The sequence below is a fragment of the Canis lupus genome, chromosome 28 (genome assembly GCF_048164855.1).
Source record: "Canis lupus baileyi chromosome 28, mCanLup2.hap1, whole genome shotgun sequence".
In the NCBI taxonomy this organism is placed as follows: Eukaryota; Metazoa; Chordata; class Mammalia; order Carnivora; family Canidae; genus Canis; species Canis lupus.
Window position 1 is genome coordinate 25,203,431 of NC_132865.1, and position 21,609 is coordinate 25,225,039.

The 21,609-nt window shown below is 33.6% G+C and overlaps 2 protein-coding genes across 11 annotated transcripts in view; one reads left to right on the top strand and one right to left on the bottom strand.

Moving 5' to 3' along the window:
• ARFGEF1 (ARF guanine nucleotide exchange factor 1) overlaps nucleotides 1-21,609 on the top strand; it is a 140,120-nt gene that overhangs the window by 101,028 nt on the left and 17,483 nt on the right. For all 6 annotated transcript variants that reach the window (XM_072804345.1, XM_072804346.1, XM_072804347.1 and 3 more), the window contains 13 exons: nucleotides 693-851; nucleotides 1,100-1,250; nucleotides 6,301-6,391; nucleotides 11,152-11,192; nucleotides 11,286-11,455; nucleotides 11,803-11,954; nucleotides 12,096-12,268; nucleotides 13,060-13,220; nucleotides 14,149-14,279; nucleotides 16,996-17,125; nucleotides 18,223-18,358; nucleotides 18,442-18,580; nucleotides 20,216-20,288. In XM_072804345.1, the coding sequence (XP_072660446.1) occupies nucleotides 693-851; nucleotides 1,100-1,250; nucleotides 6,301-6,391; nucleotides 11,152-11,192; nucleotides 11,286-11,455; nucleotides 11,803-11,954; nucleotides 12,096-12,268; nucleotides 13,060-13,220; nucleotides 14,149-14,279; nucleotides 16,996-17,125; nucleotides 18,223-18,358; nucleotides 18,442-18,580; nucleotides 20,216-20,288 (1,707 nt within the window). The remainder of the gene's footprint in view (nucleotides 1-692; nucleotides 852-1,099; nucleotides 1,251-6,300; nucleotides 6,392-11,151; nucleotides 11,193-11,285; nucleotides 11,456-11,802; nucleotides 11,955-12,095; nucleotides 12,269-13,059; nucleotides 13,221-14,148; nucleotides 14,280-16,995; nucleotides 17,126-18,222; nucleotides 18,359-18,441; nucleotides 18,581-20,215; nucleotides 20,289-21,609) is intronic.
• The window catches only part of CSPP1 (centrosome and spindle pole associated protein 1), a 180,812-nt gene that overhangs the window by 11,149 nt on the left and 148,054 nt on the right, over nucleotides 1-21,609 (bottom strand). For all 5 annotated transcript variants that reach the window (XR_012020084.1, XR_012020083.1, XR_012020082.1 and 2 more), the window contains one exon: nucleotides 14,135-14,240. The gene's annotated coding sequence lies outside the window, so the exon portion shown is untranslated. The remainder of the gene's footprint in view (nucleotides 1-14,134; nucleotides 14,241-21,609) is intronic.

Genomic DNA, 21,609 nt, shown 5'->3' on the forward strand with positions numbered 1-21,609 from the left:
TCATAATAATTTGGTTTGCAATTTTTTTCTCTATAAAATATTAGCTATATCCAGAGTTTCTAAGACTCTGAATTTCTATGTTAATTTGAATATCTTACTTAAATATGTTGCATGTTCATACTTACTGGATCATATTTTTCCTACTTATGTGCTTATATAGATTACTTTATAACTTCACTTAAACCTAGGGAAAGTCATCTTGAAGAGAACTAAGTATCTAGTACTTACTTTTCATGAAGACAAAGCCCTTCTAGTAACTTAAATATTTTGATAATAAATTTTAGCAAAAGCTTGCTTTAAAAAGAAAAACCCATTTCACATTTGTTTATGAATGTTATGGCTTAAAAAGCACAGCCTAGCTGTAGAGAAAAAAATGAACAAATTTACAAATCAGGTTTCTGCTGGTCTACACAGTACTTGAAACATAAGCACTCCAGAAATGTTTTTTATTATATGAGTTCATTTGTTGTCACTAAAATCTCATCTTGATTTGACATCTCCATTGCCTTAAATTTTAGAAATTCATCCTTTTCTACTTCGTTTATAATCTTAAAATAAATAAAAACACTCTAGTTTGAGGTATGTAATTTGTCAGTCAAAAACTTACTTAACAAGTAAAAAGTTTGTTAGGGAATTAGAGATCACTCTATTGTGTTTATAACAATGTAAGTGTACTTTTCTCTTTTTTATAGCTGGAAAGAGATGCGTATGTCCAGGCACTAGCAAGATTTACCTTACTTACAGTGAGTTCTGGTATTACTGAAATGAAACAAAAGAACATTGACACAATAAAAACACTTATCACAGTGGCTCATACAGATGGAAATTATTTAGGAAATTCATGGCATGAGGTATAAGCTCTTTATTTACAACTCTGTAATTTGGTTTATAAAATGATTTAATGCTAAATATTCTACCACTGACATGCTTAAGTGTTTGGAGAAAAATTAACTTCGTACATTCAGGATACATTTATTTAGCTTTTTATAATGTATAATGTAGCCTGTATTTAAATCCTGGCTGCATACACTAAAGTATTGTTGTAAACATTTTTAACATGGAATTTAATTTTTTTTTTGTTGTTTTTTTAATAATGAAGATTCTGAAGTGCATCAGTCAGTTGGAGCTTGCACAACTTATAGGAACTGGAGTGAAACCTCGATACATTTCTGGAACAGTACGAGGCAGAGAAGGATCTCTTACTGGAACAAAAGATCAGGCTCCTGATGAATTTGTGGGTCTGGGGCTAGGTGAGAAATTTTTTAATTATTTTTATGAACTATCAAAGATTATTAATTTGTTCAATATATGTAAGTTTATTGTAGCTGTGAAACACAATTGGAGGGACATGATAAAATGCCCTTTGACTAACCTTATGGAAAAGCAGGAAGACCATGGAGAGAATTAGACCATTTTTGCCCGATCTAGTTTGCAAAATTAAATTACCCTTAATCTAAATCTCATAGTTGGTGGTAGGAGAAAGGTACAATTTAAAATGATTTGTTTTTAATGCTGAACAGGTAACTTAAATGAGTGAAGACTTGTATAAGATGACAAATAGTTGGGGCAACTGGAGAAAGCATTCACATTCAGATTTTCTAAAGGCACTATGCAGTTCTTACCAATTCTTACACTTGTATAGAAACTTTCCCATGGTTTGTCTGATTGGTGTGGCCAGGAACTTGCAGATTTAACACAGTAGAATAAAGGAAAATATTAGTGAGAATGGCTACAGAAGAACTAAAGACAATACATTTTTAGTCCTAATGGAAAGCATACCACCAGGGAAGAAGCAGTATTTAGACTGTCTTTGGGGTTTGAATTCTTTTGTACATCTTCCTTACTGTGTACAAGTTACTTTAACTTTCTGAGCTTTGGTTTCCACTTCTGCAAACCAATAGAAGTACCTACCTATAGAGGTCTTAGGATTAAATAAAAATGTGTAAAATGGACTTAGTACAGTGGCTGGTGTATTAATGGTTTGTGGATTGTTCTCTCTCCATTTTCCCCACTCCACTTCCGTCCAAGAAATCTAGAGGCATGATTTAAGGAGAGCAGGAGCGGGGGAAAGAGCAGAAAAAAAAAAAAAAACACATATCTGAAATGAAATCTAAGAATATTTACCTTTTAAGGTTTTTCTTTTACTTTAGTACTATATTTCTAGATATAGTCTTTTTGTCTTTTAGTGATTTCTCTGTTGTTCCTCGCAGTAAAAATTCATAAGAAATACAAAAAAACTTTGTGTTTGAAAAATGATCCATAGGGAAAGAAGAAACACCACGACCATGTTGTGCCTTCAAGTCGAACTAGGGACAGTTATTTGCTAGTGATATTTCAGCTGTGGCAGCCAGCAGTGGAGTTCTTACCCCAGCTGTATCTTAGATGCTCTGGTTCTGGGAGGTGAAGGTACAGACCTAATAACTTGGTTACCCAGCAGGTTTTAGAACTGGTGAGCACCTTCATGGTGACTTACATAACCTGAAAGTGTGATATACAGTTGAAAAGTATTTACCAACAAGTGAAATGAATGTGCCTTGATTCAGTAACTTTTGAAAGGCTTTTTTTAATTTGTTTTTTGAAAAGGGCTTGGGAGTATAGGAATGCTAAAATAATAACAGGTGCAAATTGCCAGGGCTTAATTTTGGCAAGCAGTAAAAGTAGGTTACACTAAAAATAAAATACCAGGGGAGTATTTTATCTTCTAAAAGTTTTAGTCAAAGAGAAATAATGATACTTGCTGATATTGCTTCCTAGTATACTAGAAAGTAAATTAAAATTAATTTGATCATTACTGTTGAGCTACTTAAGTTGTTAGGGATGAGATAACCTACCTTCTCACTTCAGGAAAAGGGAATTTACGTAAAAATAAACACTTTCTGGAACTGGAAATGAAATACAAAATTCAGACTTCCAAGCCACTCAAGCAAGCAGCCATATTCTTCATCTGTCTATCATACTTTATCTAGATTTCATCTCATGTCATCTACTTCCCTTTCTCACCTGCTCCATTCTCCATTCATTCCTAATTGATTAGGTCTCTCATTTTTGAGTCTATAACCTAGAGGGATTCATTCTGTTGATTTGGCCCCTGTTGGGCAGAGTATTACCTTTAGGCCATTTCATTGGTTATCGGCTAGCCCAGTGTAGCCCAGTGTCCACCTCTGTCCATCTGTGCCCTGTCACTTACTCAGGCAACAGAGTTTTTCTTCAGCAGGATGCTGTAGTCAGAATTCAAGCTAGAAGAATATGTAGTCCAGACGTTGGAGGAGATGTAATCTCTGTGTGTGTGTATGTGTGTGTGTGTGTGTGTGTGTGTGTATACCTACATATATATATATATGGTTTTTAAAAATAATATCCTCCTTTATTGACAACATCCATCTCCAGGTAGTCCATGTAACCACATTAATAGGGCTGACTGGAGGTTTATTGGACATTCTGACTGATATGATACAAGTCTGTATTTCTACTTTTTGGAAACATGAAACTTTTAGTTATTAAGAATACATAGCATATGATTATTAGAATTATATGCATACTATTCTTTTAAGGTGTATATCAAAGTTTAAAAATTCAGTGGTTTGGGGACACCTGAGTGGCTCAGCATTTGAGCGTCTGCCTTCGGCTCAGGCCATGATCTGAATCTAGGGATCGAGTCCCACATCAGGCTCCCTGCAAGGAGCCTGCTTCTCTCTCTGCCTATGTCTCCGCCTCTCTCTGTGTGTCTCTCATGAATAAATAAATAAAAATCTTAAAAATAAATAAATAAATAAATAAATAAATTCATTGGTTTTGTCATATAAATCTTAAGTGAATATTCACACCTACCTCTTTGTTCTTTATCTGAATATTTGTGGTTTTGAGTAATTTGGTAAAGCTGAAACTATTAGCCTATCATGTTCCAGTGTTATACAGAATTTTGAAAGATTTCATGTGCTTTTAAATTAGGTTCTTTGGATTGCTAAACATTTTATATATTTTTTTGATTCTTCTAAATATATTTATTAATGATTACAGATTATTCAAGTATAATAAAAGCTCTTAAATATAAAAATAAAAGCTTTCTTGGAAAGACATTCAGATAATATGCAAAGGGACTTTTGTGGTGATGGGCATTACTTTTTCTCATATATTTTTCTTCGTTAAATTCCTGTAGTGTGCTAATGTGCTTCAAGTCAAGTGTTGCTTGACCCTATTTCCCTAGGTACCCCCATTCTCTGTCGCTTATTTTAGGCTTTCATCCTTGTTCACTTGTATTAAATAGACTCTTTTAATTTGTCTTTCTAGCTCTTGTATCTCTTCCTATTTCACTGTGTTTTACAGATATTACCAGAATAACTTTTTAGAAAATAGGTTGCATCATATCGGTCTTCTAAAAGGTCTGTTGTTCCCTGTTTATAATCTTTTTTAAAAGATTATTTATTTGAGAGGGAAATAAAGCAAGGGGGGGGTGAGGGACAGAGGGAGAGGAGCAGACTCCCCATCAGGCAGTATACTCCCCTAGGGTATACCCCAGGACCAAGATCATAAACTGAGCTGAAATCAGGAGTCTGTCACTTAACTGACTGAGCCACAATACAGGTGCCCTGTATTGTTCTGTTTTCAAAAGCAATACATTAAACATAACAGTCAAGGTTCTTCACATTTTAATTTTAGCCCGTCTTTCCAGCTTCATCTCCTTACTACTATTCACTCCCTTCTCTCTCATCCCCAGCCAGATCCTCCATTATGGCTATAACCAAGTGTGTTAAAACGTGTTTGCTTTCATCCTTCTGTTAGTTTACATATGCTGCTCCTTCTACGTAAATTTTCCTTTTGCCTCCTTTTCTACATGATCATCCTTCTAGGTCCAACTTGAATTAATATGTCATCATATATGAAACCCTTCCATAAGCTAACAATCCTATTCTCTCTTGCCTACCAGAATTAGTTGTATTTAACAAAACTTTTATTATATGTCATTAGTTTTATCTTAGTGATGAAGTAATTACTACGTTTTACTAAAGTTGGTTGTAAGTCTGTCTCAGTCTGTCTCTCCTCATAAATTATAAACTCTGCAGTCAACAATCACATCTTTTTCACATTGTTTAGTTCCTGGAAGAGAATTTAAATTCAGCTGCTTTAAATAATATCATCTATTGTGGCTGCATATGTAAAGGCATTTAGTGAGTGTCTGATCAGTTTAGTCAACAAATATTTGTTAACATCTGCTTTAGACTTAATATTGAGTGAGGTCGATTAATAACAACAAAAAATGTGTATGACTTGGTTCCTTGCCTTAGGGAGCTTTTTGTGCTGAGAAGGCAACATCAACACACCTGTAGTAATTTATGAGAAACTATATGGAAGAAATCCTGATTTGACTGTTATTTAAACAAATGCTTAGTTCAGAGGAACAATGGGAGGAATCCTTCTTGAGAACTCAAATTGGGTTTTAGATAATTGAGGGATAGACTGAACAGACATAATGGCTAGAATGTTGCAGGGTACTGCCTTAAATGCTAGGCTTAAAAACTTTATGCTTTATCCTGAAAGTAATAGTAAGCAAAATGAATGTGATGATATAGAAAAATTAACCTGACAGGAGACTGAAAAGAGAGATTGAAGAAGGGAAAAATTAGTAGCAGGGAAAACAGTCAGGAAACTGTCCATAAATCTGGCCCTGAAATTATAAGACTCTAACCTAAGTAGGAATGAGAATGAAGGAGTGATACTGAAACAGGTCAAAAGAAAGATTTAATGACTGGTGGGGGTTAATTGGAAGATTAAGAGTTTGAAAACTGGGAAAATTGTTTTTGCTGTCTGGCATAGGGAACCAGTTTTTGAGGGAAAGAGAAATGGTTCCTTTGAATGAGAAAATATTAGAAAATTCAGGTAAAATTTCCAGTAAGTGTTTGTAAATAGAGGACTAGAGATTAAATGACAGGGAGATCTAATGGAATTGAGAATCATCCTAAGGAAGGTAGCATTGGAACTACAGTTAGTGCTGTTTCTTAAACATTAAGTGAAATTATGCCTACTGTCATTAATTTTGTGATCTGAATTCCCAATGCCCCTAATTTGTTGATCTCTGAGCCCAATTTGTCTTTATAACCATTCATGTCTATATGCCACTTAGTATAGCTAATTAAGCACATTTGGCCTTGATATAGGTCACTGATGCTAAAAACAATTATTTACCAAAAGCTTGCTTTCTCTCATTAGGAAAATAACTGATTTTGGAAGTATGTTTTAGAAATGTAAGTGTATTCTTCCACTGAATATTTTCAGACTGAAATGACTCTCTTTTATGTGTGGTAGTTGGAGGAAATGTGGACTGGAAGCAGATAGCAAGTATTCAGGAATCCATCGGAGAAACCAGTTCTCAAAGTGTTGTTGTTGCTGTAGATAGGTAAGGTATTTATTTTATTCCCTTTTCAAATGACCATTGGTTTAATTCTGTAGCATTTAGATACATTTTGCTCAGTAGTGGTAAAAAAAAAAAAAGGAAAGAAAGAAAAATCATTGCCAAAATAACTTTCCTAAAGTTACCTAAGACTGTATTGTGATATATGGTGATTTAGGTGATGAAGTACCTATAATTTTGCTCTTTAGATCATGAAATATAGGAAGGAGATAAACAGTATGAAAATTTAACTTAAAATAGATATTAGTGAACATTAAGAAAATGGTAATCTTGATGAAAAAGAACACATTTTATTTCCTTTATAGAAAGCTAATTGCTCTTATTATCCCTATATGAAAATGGAATGTAATCTTTCAAGTCCTATTTGATATAAGACTGCATTCTGGGTAAATGAAGGATTTGCTGGCAATTCTTATAGTAAGCTTCTTTGGAAAGGACTTTGGAATTTGTATATTATATACATTATCATATTTAGTTTGTTTTCTAAAAGTAAGCCCATACTAAGTATTCCTTTGAGATTAGCTTTTTCTGGATGAATGCCCATATATTTGAAAGTTAACATTTTACAACACTGACATTTAAATGTATTTATTACTTCTGATGAAACTTTCAGAAATATATGCATTTTTTTCTTGGTGCTTGGAGACTTCTGCTAATCCAGAATTATTTCAGATAAAACTTAATGCTCTAAGTACAGACTGAACAAGAGTATTCAGTGGCTGGTCACCATGGAAATATTCCCTGCAACTTTTTCCTTGAAAAGAACTCTTAATCTCCACTTGCTGACCTTTTTTTTTTTTTTTTTTTTTTTTTTGTGAGGGAAGGAGGTCATTTGCCTTTTCCTTGTGAAGGCTGAAGAAAGATTGCATATCCTTTTATACCCACTATATAACTTGAAGGCTTACCATGTGCTTGGCACTTTTCAAAGTGCTTTCCATGTATTACTTCATTTAATACTTCTAGTAACTTCATGAAATGAGTATTATTATCGTCTTTAATTTACAAATGAAGAAACTGAGACAGAGGGGGCCTAAATAACTTGATTATCCCCACAACTAATTTTGACCTGATTATTGTTGCAATAACTGTTTCACCCACAGAGAATTAGGAGGAGTGATGTCAGGACATACACTCAGGCAGCATATCTATCTCTTGAGTGTATACGCTTAGCCTCTCCACCACTCTGCTTGCATGTACAACTGGAGAGGAGTGTAATAATCTGCTCTTCTGACAGGGTAGCTTGTTTCCAAATGATTTTCTTGCCTTGCAAAAAATCCTCTTAACTATCATAATGAGAATCTCTTCAGGCAAGAGTTAACATTTTACCTACTATTTATTTCCATAGTTTATTTTGTATGACCATACCCAATTCTGATTTATCTATCCATCCACTTTTTGTTGCAGGGAGACATAGAATTCATTTGAATAAATGATATGCCTCTCCATTTTAAGAATTTAAGATATTTTAGAGAAGTCTGAAACAAATTGTTAGTACTTTGTTGTCTCAAATTTGCCATCACCAGATAGCTTCTGCAGTCCTAAATCCAATATCCAATTTGATATAAAACCTCAACATTTAAATTTTAGCTTATAGTAAAAGCATTAAAAGTTATATCTTTGATTTACTATAAGATACTCTTGTGTGATGCATTTTACTTTCTCATTAAATTTCTTCCTGAATTTCTTTCTCAGTATCTGAGTATATTTTTTTATGCAATATTCTGACTCTAATTCATAAGCTAAGTCAGTTAGATAACCTGGGTAATTCAAGTCAGTGGTGCACGTAGTCTTAGGCATCATCCTGGAAAGTTCTATACCTGTCCTGCAAAAAAATCATTTTCTTGTCCTTAGGTTTGTTCTGAATAATCTGTTATGACAAGTATAGAAAATAAACATGAAAAATCATAGTAATTCTTTTTGCTTAATTATTTATAGCTTCTGTTTCTTAAGAGAAAAAACATGATTCAATTAAAAGTTATTTTGTGCAGGAATAGATTTTATCCAGGAATGACTTACTGCTAAAAGTTTAAAAAATAAAAAAAAGTACCATAGTTTTTGTTTTTATTAATTTTAAGCACACAGATCTAGCTTTATATTGGCCTATCTCACACTTTGGAACATTCCATCACCTATCAGAAAATACATGTAGCACATCCCCAGTTGTGTTTGATCATAAATACCCTCCAATTAGGTCTAAAAAACCAGTGTTACCTCATATTTTCACTGTGAAAACTTTTTACATGTAGTTTGCCTTTGCATTGCATACAGTTTAAAGTTTATTGAGGTCCAGAATCGTCAGGTTTTGTCAACTTTTTTTGGGAGGGGTGGGTATTGCTGCTTTGCTTTCATTTTGTGGCTGGAACAGTAATCTATCATTTTGTTTTCCTGTTCATGCTTTTAAGGATATATCTTTTAATAATAACACACAGGATTCTCGTGCTTCAGTCCTTTGCTTTTTGTACAGGGAATGCAGAATCCATTTCATAGACTGATTTTATGAAATATAGCCCTGTTCTATTGCCTTAGTTTATGAAGGCTTAACTTTACATGCCTCCACAGACTGCTTTGCTCTACCATGTGGTTTATCTGTAGTGGAGCATGACAAGAAATAAAGTGACCCCTCAGAGGCTACTTGAATGCCTTTTTTCAGGATGTATGCTCCTGAAATAAATTCTGTCACCCTGAGTCTATAAACTTGTCTGCGACTGGTATTTCTTTGTCCTTATTCTCCATGATTTCAGGGCCTTCAATTTGTTGCTTCTTTCCCACGTAGTTGCATATAATCTCCATCTCTGCCACTACTCTTTGTCATTAACTTCCTTCTCAGTTTAAAGAAAATTTTTTCCTTCTTCCTTTTCTTGCTGTTTCTCCTGTATACTATTTAGTTTTACCTCCGTGGTATTTTTTTTTTTTATAGCCATTGCCTATGAGAATATATATGGTTTGAGAAATCACCTAATGACATTTATAATGTGTACCTAGCTATTTTCATTTTTGTTTATGCAAGAAGTTGTAGGCTTTTTATATTTTTAATTTCTGGATCCAGTCTAACCACTGGATTAAATGGGGTCTTATTATTCTATTCCCTCCCCGACCCCCATGGTATTCGCAGCTAGGTCTTTGAATTATTTTGTTGTACTGACAAGAACAATAGAGGAAAACTTAAAATATTCCTTTAGCAGATCAGATTCTGAGTCATCATGTTGTTGGTTTTTAGGCTATTTTTCCTGTCTTATATTTGTTACTCATTGCCAGGATACATGGACAGACATTCAAGGGCAGTGAGGTTAAAAAAATCATGATATACTCACAGCATGGATATAGTAGACATTGTAGGAAAAAAACAATATACTCTAAATGTTTATGTTTTGTTATGTTTATGTTTTCAGGTAAGTGTGAGGCAGTGTATCAGAGTAGTAAAGAGGGTGGAGTATATCCATCCTGATTTGAATCTTGGCTGTAGCACTTACTAGTTCTGTGACTTTAAGGAAGTTATTAAATATCTTTATGCCTCAGTTTCTATGTTTATAAAATTAGAAGTATACCAGTTCCTACTTCACAGGGTATTTGTGATTACTAAGTGAGTGGATATATATTATAAAACACTGAGCACCCACTTTGTGATTGTTGGTAGCTATTACTGTTACTATGATTACATACATACATACATACATACATACATACATTTATTTATTTATTTATTTAAATTTATTTTAGAGAGAGAGCAAGCAGGGGGGAGAGGCAGAGGGAGAGAGCATCCCAAGCTGACTCCACACTAAGCACAGAGCCCGACACGGGGCTCAATCTCATGGCCCTGAGATCATAATTTAAGGTGAAACCAAGAGTTAGTTCCTTAACTGATGGAACCACCCAGGCGCTCCCAGTTCCTTTATTTCTAAGCTTAATATTTGACCTGCTCCTGCCTTTACCTTTTTGCCATGCAAATCCTATAGTACACAATGTAAATTGAGGAGTATCAGTTCACTCTGGAAGGTACATTATACCTTTGGTTACAAAACCAGGGCATGGTTAAGAATATAGACCTTGAAAGAAGACTAATAGGTTTATGCTGAAGTCTTTTCTGAAACTTCAAAACAATGAAAAAGCTCAGTGAAGAAATCTGGGCAAAGCTAGACAGGACAGCTTAACTATAAACATTTGAATTTTCCAAAAAAAGTTATTTAGCCATTTCTTGGTTAAACTATTGGAGACTGTTTGCAATTGCTTGTAATTTAACATAAATGAGTTTTCTAATCAAACATGTTACCTGAAAAACAAAGAATTTTTCATCTTAGGACATGTTTATTGCTAGTAGATAATCAGGAAGAATTGAAAAAAATCCTCTGTTTTGCACTGTGCCAATTATCATTTAGTTTTACAATTGATATTTTTCTTATCCTTAGAGTCTCATAAGCTATTGATCTAGTGTTTGTAAACTTACTAATAAAATTACAACAATATATTCTCAATTATATGCAAAGGAGGGAGGGAGGAACATCCAAACTATACTTGTTATTAAATGATATGATAAAATACTAATTTGACTGCCTTATTCTTTGTTACCTTAAACCAGATTTAAAGTAGCAAGTACCAAAAAAAAAAAAAAAAAATTTAAAAAAAAATTTAAAAAAAAAATAAAAAAAATAAAAAAAAAAGTAGCAAGTACCTCAGGCTACTTACTTTTTTGAATTGATGAAACAGACATAGGACTTTATAAATTTTTGAATTATGTTTCTTTCCTTTAGAATATTTACAGGGTCTACAAGGCTAGATGGAAACGCTATTGGTAAGTATATATATTTATTTCATTTATAAATTGTTTTTTTGGCTAAAAGTCTTGAAACTTAAGCTAAACAATGTAAATCTATTTATATTATAGTGGATTTTGTCCGTTGGCTCTGTGCCGTGTCTATGGATGAATTACTTTCCACTACACATCCAAGAATGTTTAGTCTACAAAAAATAGTAGAAATATCATATTATAACATGGGAAGAATAAGATTGCAGTGGTCTCGAATTTGGGAAGTTATTGGCGATCATTTTAATAAGGTATTTAAATAGTTATAAGATTTGCTTACATTTATAATTTTAAACAATTCCTTATAATCTAATTGAGACTTTTTCCTTTTCTAGCTTTTTTAAATTACATTTTTGTAATTGAAATTAGAAAACCCTTTGAATCCTTTCTTTTTAGAAGTGATTGCTGCAGGTTTTAAGAGTTTAGTTAAAATATGTTTCTCTTGTTGAGAAATTTTGTTAGTACACCTAGTGCCTTTGTGGAGAATCTTAGGATTTACCTATCTACGCTAGTCATTAGTCATATATTTTTTCTGAAAAATGAAGAAATAGATTTTCACTGCTGACATTAGCACCCTATATTTCTGTTGCCATTACAGGTTGGCTGTAATCCTAATGAAGATGTAGCTATTTTTGCAGTAGACTCCTTGAGGCAATTGTCAATGAAGTTTTTAGAGAAAGGGGAGCTTGCTAATTTCAGATTCCAGAAGGATTTCTTAAGACCATTTGAACATATAATGAAACGGAACAGGTATTATATTTGTTGAATTGCTTAATATCAGAAAAATACCATATTATTTCCCACAGCAGGGGGAAAATCAGAAGAAAGGAAAAAAAAAGCTGATGGGTTTTTATCTATATGCATATCCAAGCAATGATATTAATATTTTAGGTCTCCAACAATTCGAGATATGGTTGTACGGTGTATAGCACAAATGGTTAATTCTCAAGCTGCTAACATTCGGTCTGGATGGAAGAACATTTTCTCTGTGTTTCATCTAGCTGCATCTGATCAAGATGAAAGCATAGTGGAACTTGCATTCCAAACAACAGGGCACATTGTCAGTGAGTATTCTTCCGGCTATGTTCAAGTTAAAAAAATAATACAAATGTAAAATCAGGGGTCTATTCTAGGTTTTAAGTTTACCAAGTTTTGCCTATAGAAACAGAGTAAGAATAATGACATTGTTACTACGTTATTATAATTAACATTCATTGAATGTTTACTGTATGGCAAGTATAGTATAGTAAGCACTTTGAATGTGTTTCCTTTGGTCTTTACAGCTCTATGAGATAAGTAGCTTCATTATCCCTTTTTAAATAGATCAGGAAACTGAAGCCCAATGAGGTTAAGTGACTTGTATAAAGTGCATCATGGGGTTAGGATTCAAAGCCAGGGAGAGGTTTTTGACTGCTACATTATAATATTATGCCACTACATTACACTAGCCTCCTTTGACTTTAAAAGAGAATGAAATCCTGAGGATATAGGTTAAGCTGTCTGAAAGATAATAATGATGACCATTGTCATTTTTCATAGATTAAGAAACTGAAATACAGATAGATTGAACATAATTTTGTATATTCACTCAACAACTGTTGATTCAGTACCAGCTGTATACCATCACTGTAGTATGTGCTGGCTTTATAGTGTAAAGAAAACACAGACCTGTGTCCCTCTCCCCACTACTCAAGACAGTCAAATAAGTGGTAATGAGAGACACGAAGCCTTGTCTGTTAGACATCAAAACCCTTCACCTTTAAGCATGCTTTACATCTAGGGATTGGTGTTTTTTGGTACAGTTAGGAATAATTGAAAAATTATAATTATTTTGATATATTTCCCACCCTTTTAGCTCTTGTGTTTGAAAAACACTTTCCAGCGACCATTGATTCTTTCCAGGATGCAGTGAAGTGTTTGTCTGAATTTGCGTGCAATGCAGCTTTCCCAGACACAAGTATGGAAGCAATTCGACTTATTCGCCATTGTGCAAAATATGTGTCTGATAGACCTCAGGTATAGCATCATTTAGTAAACAAAATTTTGCTGAGTATTTATTTCCAGTCTGAGATTGAAGTTTATTGGTGAATTGAGGGGATATGAAGCATTATTATTTGAGCTTGATTCTGACTTAAGTAGTTAGTAATGATAGCTATCATTTATTAAAAGTATCAGATGTTTTCCTAAGTGTAATGATAGCTGTCTTTTACTAAAGATGTCAGGTGTTTTTCTGAGTGTTTGATGCGTATTAACTCATTTAATGTTAACTTTATGGGATATAGGTAGTGTTATAGCCCAATACAGGTAAGGAATCTGAGGCACAAAGGAGTTAAAAATTGTGTCCATGATTGCAGGGCTAGTAAAGGAGACCTAGGGTTTGAACCCAATCCTATGTTTTTAGCCATGAACCCATACTATTGCTTGCATGTTGTACTGTGCAGCACTGAGGTTGACTGTGGATGAGTGTGGGCTTAAGCACTGAAGTAAAAAGTTGAATTGGCAACCTGGCTGCCAACCTTAACTTGCATATCTGAATGTATCTCTGTAATTGTCATCAAGAGAAGTGATTCATTACAGATTTGATAGTAAGATTTTCTTTACTACATACAAATGTGTATGTATGGGGTGCTTAGTACTTTTTTTACATACATTGACTCATTTGACCTTTCACACTTCCCAGGGTGGCTTGTATGACTGCATGTGTCATAACCAGGGAAATAATAAAAATGGAAGCCTAATGTAACCTGGTGAATAGAGTAATACAGAAAAGCTGATCACAGAGTTGAAACTAAAACCAACTTCAGCTTTAGTGCAGTCCTCTTCATAGGCAGTTATAGTCTTAAATTGCTCACTTTTGATTTGTAAAGAATTCAAAAAGATTTTTGGAGAAATAATATACAGGTTTTATGTTTTGCCTTAAATATATCTACCTTTCTTCTTGAAGGCTTTCAAGGAGTACACAAGTGATGATATGAATGTGGCACCTGAAGACCGGGTGTGGGTCAGAGGATGGTTCCCAATTCTCTTTGAGTTATCCTGTATCATCAATAGATGCAAATTAGATGTAAGAACCAGGTAACAGTCATTGCTTGTAACTATAATTTTGAAAGGCTCATTTTGACTTAACTTTTCTTATGTGAACATAAGTTTAGTAGTTGAAGGCCATAAGTCCATAAGTCATGTGTTTTATCACATATAGTAATTATTTGATAGGCAGATTTAAAAATGTTAATGGAGCAACAGTAAAAATAGAAATATTACTTTTCCTTCAGATTATAGTCTAGCATACTACTTTGAGTTTTAGCTTTTTTGTAATAGTTTACACATTCTGTCTTTTCATACATTTGTTTCTAATTAGAAATTGAAGTTAGTGGGAATATTTATTTCCTGATGAATGCTAGAAGAATTTCCAAATCACATCCATGGTGGACTTTAGATAAAGAACCATTTCTCTTTGAAGACTGGTCAGTAACACAGTTTTGAATAATGTAGGTCTATTAAAAAAAGAGATGAGCTCTTTCAAAAGTATATTCTTAAGAAAAGATCTATATGAATGTGCAGAATTTGGTTTTTTTTTTTTTTCATTTTTTTCATTTTTTTTTTTTTTTAAGTCCATTTGTAAAGAAACTATTATGCTTATAGTATAACTGGATAAGCATTCAATGCACACTTCTTATGTTACAGCTCCTATCAATCCCATATAAAATTTTTATCCTACATATTTTACTGCCAAATTGAAATGACTGATTTGTATATCCTGTTACCTGTCAACAGGTGCTTGAGACATCATGAGTTCAATTATATGTTTTTAAAAATCTGTCTTTTAGGGGAGAATCAGTCATTTGGGCAGTTAACTTTATTGGATTTTCTAAAGTTGGAAAGAGTAAATACAGACTTGTAACATATCAATGATAGAACTATAATGAAAGAATGAATCTTTCCTTCTTCCCCTTATGCCACAACCCCCCTCATCCCCATCCAAGGTGGAGTTTGATACATATCCTAAGAAACTTCATTTTTATTTGTCATAACAGAAATTTTTATGAAATTAGGTAAGTAATCCAAAATAGGACTCAAACCTTGGGAATTTGTCATAGAATTTAGAAATCACAAGACATTGAGAATTGTTTGGCAGTGGACCTGTTAGGAACTTGATAAAATTCACGATAGCCCCTGACTCATGTAAACTAAATTATTGAGATTTACAATGTAAATGTAAATGTCATACCAGGGCAGCCCCTATGGCGCAGCGGTTTAGCACTGCCTGCAGCCCTGGGTGGTGTGATCCTGGAGACCCGGGATCGAGTCCCACGTTGGGCTCCCTGCATGGAGCCTGCTTCTCCCTCTGCCTGTGTCTCTGCACCCCCCCCCCCGAATAAATAAATAAATAAATAAATAAATAAATAAATAAACCTTTAAAAAAATAAAATGTAATACCACAATTTGTATAACAGGTTAATTACATAGTACTTTCACATGTGTTCCCATTTGATTGCCTTAAAATTCTATAAATTTAGGGTTGGTTAATTAACCTAAGGTGTCGAATACTCTTTTTCCCTGTACCAGCAACTTAAGTATTGCTTTCAAAAAGATTTCTGGAATAGTGAAAATCCTTGGAAACCTCTGTAGGTCTGTGTTTGATTTGTGGGCCATGAAGAAACAGGATTCCCACATCTCCTTACCCCTAGCTCTGGGAGTTAGCATCCAGTTACTAAGAGTGGGAGGAAATGGATTTCAGGCTCAGGAAAAGGAGGAAGAGGGAGCCTTGTTTCATTGTAGGGGGAATCATGAATTTCAACAGGCTTTTCCCAAAGCAGAGAATGTATTTCTTCCACGGGAATTTTCTTATTATGGCTCCTTTACTTTTTCATTATATACATTAGATATCTTACAGATCATATAAACTGCTGTGAACTCGCTGTACCAGACTGTTATAATATGCTTTACACGTTTATTTAACAAATGTTTATTTAGAGCCTGCTATGTGCCAGACGTGTATTAGGCCCAGAGGTAACATAGTAAATGAGTTGGACTGTGAACCAATCCTTATGGAGTCTTTCAAACATTTTGTTCTGGCTTACCATCAGACCTTTTCAGAAATACAAACCTTTTCTAAATGGAAGGATACCAATTTTGCTAGAAAAAAGTAGCATATAGAAAGATTACGTTTTTTAATGCATTGTTATAAGAAGGGATTATTATTTAGAAGAAGATATTAAGGAATTAGGAAGGCAATGTTGAGTTTTAACTTTAACACTTAAAAGACAGTGAATGTGATACTGAGCAGTTTATTTGTTCAGTAAACACTCTGTGCCTCCTGAGTGAGAAGCACTCCTCTATGCCTAGGATATAGAGTAGGAAATAAACTGCCCACATGAATATCTTAGTGGATCAGCTTTATAAATCCTTTTCTTTAGAGATCCTATATGAATAATTACAGGGTTAGCGAAAAAGTCCTATAACTCTTTGTAAAAGATTTCCCAGAAACTAATTTTATGGTGATCATTCACAATCTTTAATTTTATTTACAATCTTAAATTGCTGGAATGATGAGTGGGAATGGAAGAAAAATGAAATAAAATATTTTAAGGCTAAGGCCTTTGGAATTTTTTCCTACATGACGCATTCCAAAGAAACCTGTTCTACAGCGGAAATTTCTTAAAACTGAATATCTCGTGTTAGTTTAAAACCATTTCAGTAGCTTTATGACCTCTAAAATCTATTTTAAGAGAATCTGATATGGTATACTTTTTTGTATTATATTTTTCCACTTGTGTTTTTATCATTTTAGGGGTTTAACAGTAATGTTCGAAATAATGAAAACTTATGGCCACACTTATGAAAAACACTGGTGGCAGGATTTATTTAGAATTGTTTTCAGAATCTTTGACAACATGAAATTGCCAGAACAACAGACAGAGGTAAGAGAAAAAAATTTTCATTTGACACAGTCAAGTTAAAAGCGTTCTTAATATTTTCTCTAATAGTTTAGTAGATCACATCTTAAAATCTTAAATCTTTCAAAAGAGAAAAAATTCCTAGCAAGTTTTTCATTGTAATAAAAAGTATATCTTTATCAAGAAAGAACACTATTTGTGCATAGAACTGAGTTATAATGAATCGGTTGTTTTTTATTTTTGTTGAACTTCCAGTTTCTTCATTTTAATATTGCTACAACTATAGACACCAATAACGTTTTTTAGCATTCATAGCAACTTCTTATTCTGAAGTGAGTAAAGAATACATAGTATTCTTTTGTTTCTTGTATTTCAATGTCTTTTACTAAAAACCAATTATAGTGTGCATTTCATTCAATGTAGGGAGAGAGCTTCAAGTTTTCTTGTTTTGTCCCATACAGCTATATTAAATGCAAACATTAGAGACTTTCTGACCTGCAAGAAGTTTTACTTTAGATCTGTGATTTTTAAATCTACAGGTTGACTCTTACAGAAAACATTAATAAGTAGACATGTATATGCACTGACACAAAACTGTATATGAAAATTTTATCAGCGAGTCCAGATTAGTCCTTTCTGTATTTGAGAAAAATAAATTATTTAAACTTATTTTGTATGGCCTTATTTACCATTTGTAGTATTTTCAAGTAACCCTACTTCATGAAAGTTTTATTTTAAATTTATGCTAAACCCACTTGGTTAAATTCTTATTTCTCTTTTATGTTCGGTCATATTGTGGAGCAAGGCCAGCTGTTGATATTCATGCATATTGTTTGAGAAGTCATAATGTTAGTAGCAAGACAATTCAGTAGTAATTTTTTTTTAGTAGTAATTTTTTATAATCAAAAATAATGCAGAAATAGTTATTTTATACATAATTTGTTACAAAATAACAGAAAAATCTCAGATACTGAGTTGAGGTGAGTGTAATATTCTAGAGGGAAGTAAGCGCTCTGAGAGGAACATGGACAGGCTTAGCTATTAATTATGCAAACATATTTCTTTTTTAATACTGGTGGTTGACAAATGGTCTAACCTTTTAATGACATTTTTTCCCTTAGAAAGCGGAATGGATGACTACAACTTGTAATCATGCACTTTATGCGATCTGTGATGTATTCACCCAGTATTTAGAAGTACTCAGTGATGTACTTTTGGATGATATTTTTGCTCAACTATACTGGTGTGTGCAGCAAGGTAGGTATATAGCAAATAGTGACACAAAGTGTTAAATATATGACCCTGGTGATATATAAATGAATTGCTCTTTTCTTTTCCAGACAATGAGCAGTTAGCACGATCTGGTACAAACTGCTTAGAGAATGTTGTTATTCTGAATGGTGAGAAATTTACCCTAGAAATCTGGGATAAAACTTGTAACTGCACACTGGATATCTTCAAAACCACAATCCCACATGCGTAAGATTTTATACAACTTTATTTGTATCTTGAATGATAGACATAAAAAGCTTGATAGTAACTAGTGATTTTTTTTGACAGATTCTTTTAAAAATACCTCAGTGTTCCATGAATTTTTATTTATTGCAAATTGGACTCCTGTAAACCATAACAAATATTTGTACTAAATTCTTTATAAACCAAACACTTTTGTCTCATATGGTCATTGGTCATGTTGAAGTGATTCTACTGTAATAGGGTTTTATTTATCCAGATTAAAGCAAGCAGTGGTTTTGAATTTAAACAACAACAACATATATTTCATTACTACGATTTAATAATTTAAGGAAAATTTATTTGCAAATATATTTTATAGTTGTCATCTTCTAATGATTTAGTTCAAAATTGAATTGTAGTGAAGGAGTAGTTATCAATGGGGAAACTAAGACATAGTCTCGCTAAATGACTAATAGCACCTGGATTATTTGTAGGACATACTTCAGTTTACTTCCCAGCTCAACCTTTGGGGCTATCTTACCTACACAAAGTTTTACTTTAGATCTGTTTAATGGGATGTTTTAAATCTGAGTTAAAACATCATAAGTAGAGACATACGTATGTACTGGCATAAAACTATATGAAAACTGAGTTCAGATTTTTAAGCATCATAAACTTTTTCATGACCTGAGTTAAATATGTGTGCATTAGTATGATCCCCTTGTAAGTATCCTAATAAGACATTGTAAGTCAAACGCACCTCTAGGAAAGTAACCTCTAGGTGAGTCTACACAAAACGGACAAATACTGGTCAGTTTTTCTTATTTTTTGGTGCACATTTTGTTGGAACAATGTACTTGACAAATAATCCATTTTTGTCAGAGTTTATTTGTCCTTTATGTCAAAGACAGTCCGAATTCTTGCCTAGCTATTGTCCCTGTGAAATCTTAACAAAAACCAGCCAGGCTGAACATTCTTTGTTTTGTTTTTAGGAACTGCTTCTGTTTTAATTTATTGAATTACAAATTCAAATGAAGATGCATGATCTTAAAGATCATCTAATAAACATTTCTTAATAGAAAATAACTGCACCAGAGTTCTTTCCATATTGAATTGAAATGATGTATCTACCATCTGTCTACTCCATTCCCCAGGAGCTCCTGCTTCTCAGAAGCAAGAACTTGGGCCTTAATCATCTTTCTATTCCAAGTACCCAATCCAGGGATGGCAAGTTAGTTTCTTCTTTTGGGCCAAATTTCGTTTCATTTATTATTATACATTTTAAAAATATAATCTAAAGAGTTCTATCAATTTTTGAAAATTTTTCTCCAACTTTTCTCAGTCTCACTTAGAAAATATTTAATGACAATACTTAGAAAAAGTGAGTTTAAAGCTTTTGAAACTTTTCAGAAGTGTGTTGTTGTTTTTTTAACTGATGACCACAGTACAGTTTTAATTATATGCTAGTTAATTGTTTTCTGGAAATACGTATTTTAAATTTTTTACTAGATTTTTTCAGCAAATAGTTTTTAGCAGTAGTCAGAGGAGGATTATATTGTTTTTGGCATATTCTTACGACGTTTTTATGCTGTTTCAAAACATATTGGATGTGTCATGTTTCACATTCTCAGTGATTGGTGTGATTTTGATATTTTAAAGGCTTTTAACCTGGCGTCCCTCTTCTGGAGAAACTGTTCCCCCACCTCCATCTCCTGTGAGTGAGAAACAGCTGGTAAGTTTTCATATATAAAGCATTTAAAATTGCTGGTGAGTAGTAATTTTACCTGGGCCAATTCTTTTATGTGAGTCCAGGTCTTTTAAAAAAGATGGTGTAAATCTACTGTCCAGAACTCTTAGGTTAAGCTTCATTTCATGATGGTAAATTTCCCAGGTGGCTAAAATTTATCTTTGTTAAGTGCAATGAAAGAGGTATTTTAAATTATTTTATAATATAGATGCTCTGAGACATACAGCAAAATGATGTCAAGAGTATTAAAAGGCAGATTTGAGATTATGTAAGGATTTCCATGCCAAGAGGCACCTGGGGACTCAGTTAAGCATCCAGCTCTGATCTCAGCTCAGGTCTTGATCTCAGGGTCGTGAGTTTAAGCTCCACATTGGGCTCCATGATGGGCATGGAGCCTACTTAAAAAAAATAAAAAGAATTATAAAGGATTTCCATGGCAAGCTAAAGATATTATTGGAAATTCACTTTAAAATTTGAATTTGGATACAATTTAACCTATAAGAAATATTACAATAACAGTACAAAGAATCCTAATATACCCTTCACCCAGTATATTTGTTTCCTAGGTCTGCCACAAGATTACCACAAACTTAGTGACTTAAAACAACAGAAATGTATTGTTTCTCAGTTGAGGAGGACAAAGGCCCAAAATTAAGGCATCAGCAGGGCCACATTTTCTCCAAAAGCTTTAGGGAGGGATCCCTGGGTGGCGCGGCGGTTTGGCGCCTGCCTTTGGCCCAGGGCGCGATCCTGGAGACCCGGGATCGAGTCCCACGTCGGGCTCCTGGTGCATGGAGCCTGCTTCTCCCTCTGCCTGTGTCTCTGCCTCTCTCTATCTGTGTGTGACTACCATAAATAAATAAAAAAAAAATTTAAAAAAAAAAAAAAAAAAAAAAAAAAAAAACAAAAGCTTTAGGGAGACTCCTTCTTTGCTTTTTTCAGTTTCTAGCTAGTGGCTGTTGGCAGTGATTGGCCTTCCTTGACTTGTACACACATCATTCCAATCTCTGCCTCCGTTTTCACATGTCTGTGTAAAGTCAAATCTGTATATGTCATATCTGCCTTTCCTTTCTCTTAAGGACAGTAGCCATCTCTTATGTCTATAAGATAAAATATAAGCCATCTCATCTCAAAATCTTTTATTTAATTACATCTTTAAAGACGCTATTTCCAAGTAACCTTCATAAGTGCCAGAGGTTATAGCTTGGATATACCTTTTTGGGGCCGCTGTTCAACCTCTTGCAGTTTACCCTCTTGCACCAAAAATTCAGGTTCATCTTTCAGGCATAATATATTCATCCCATCC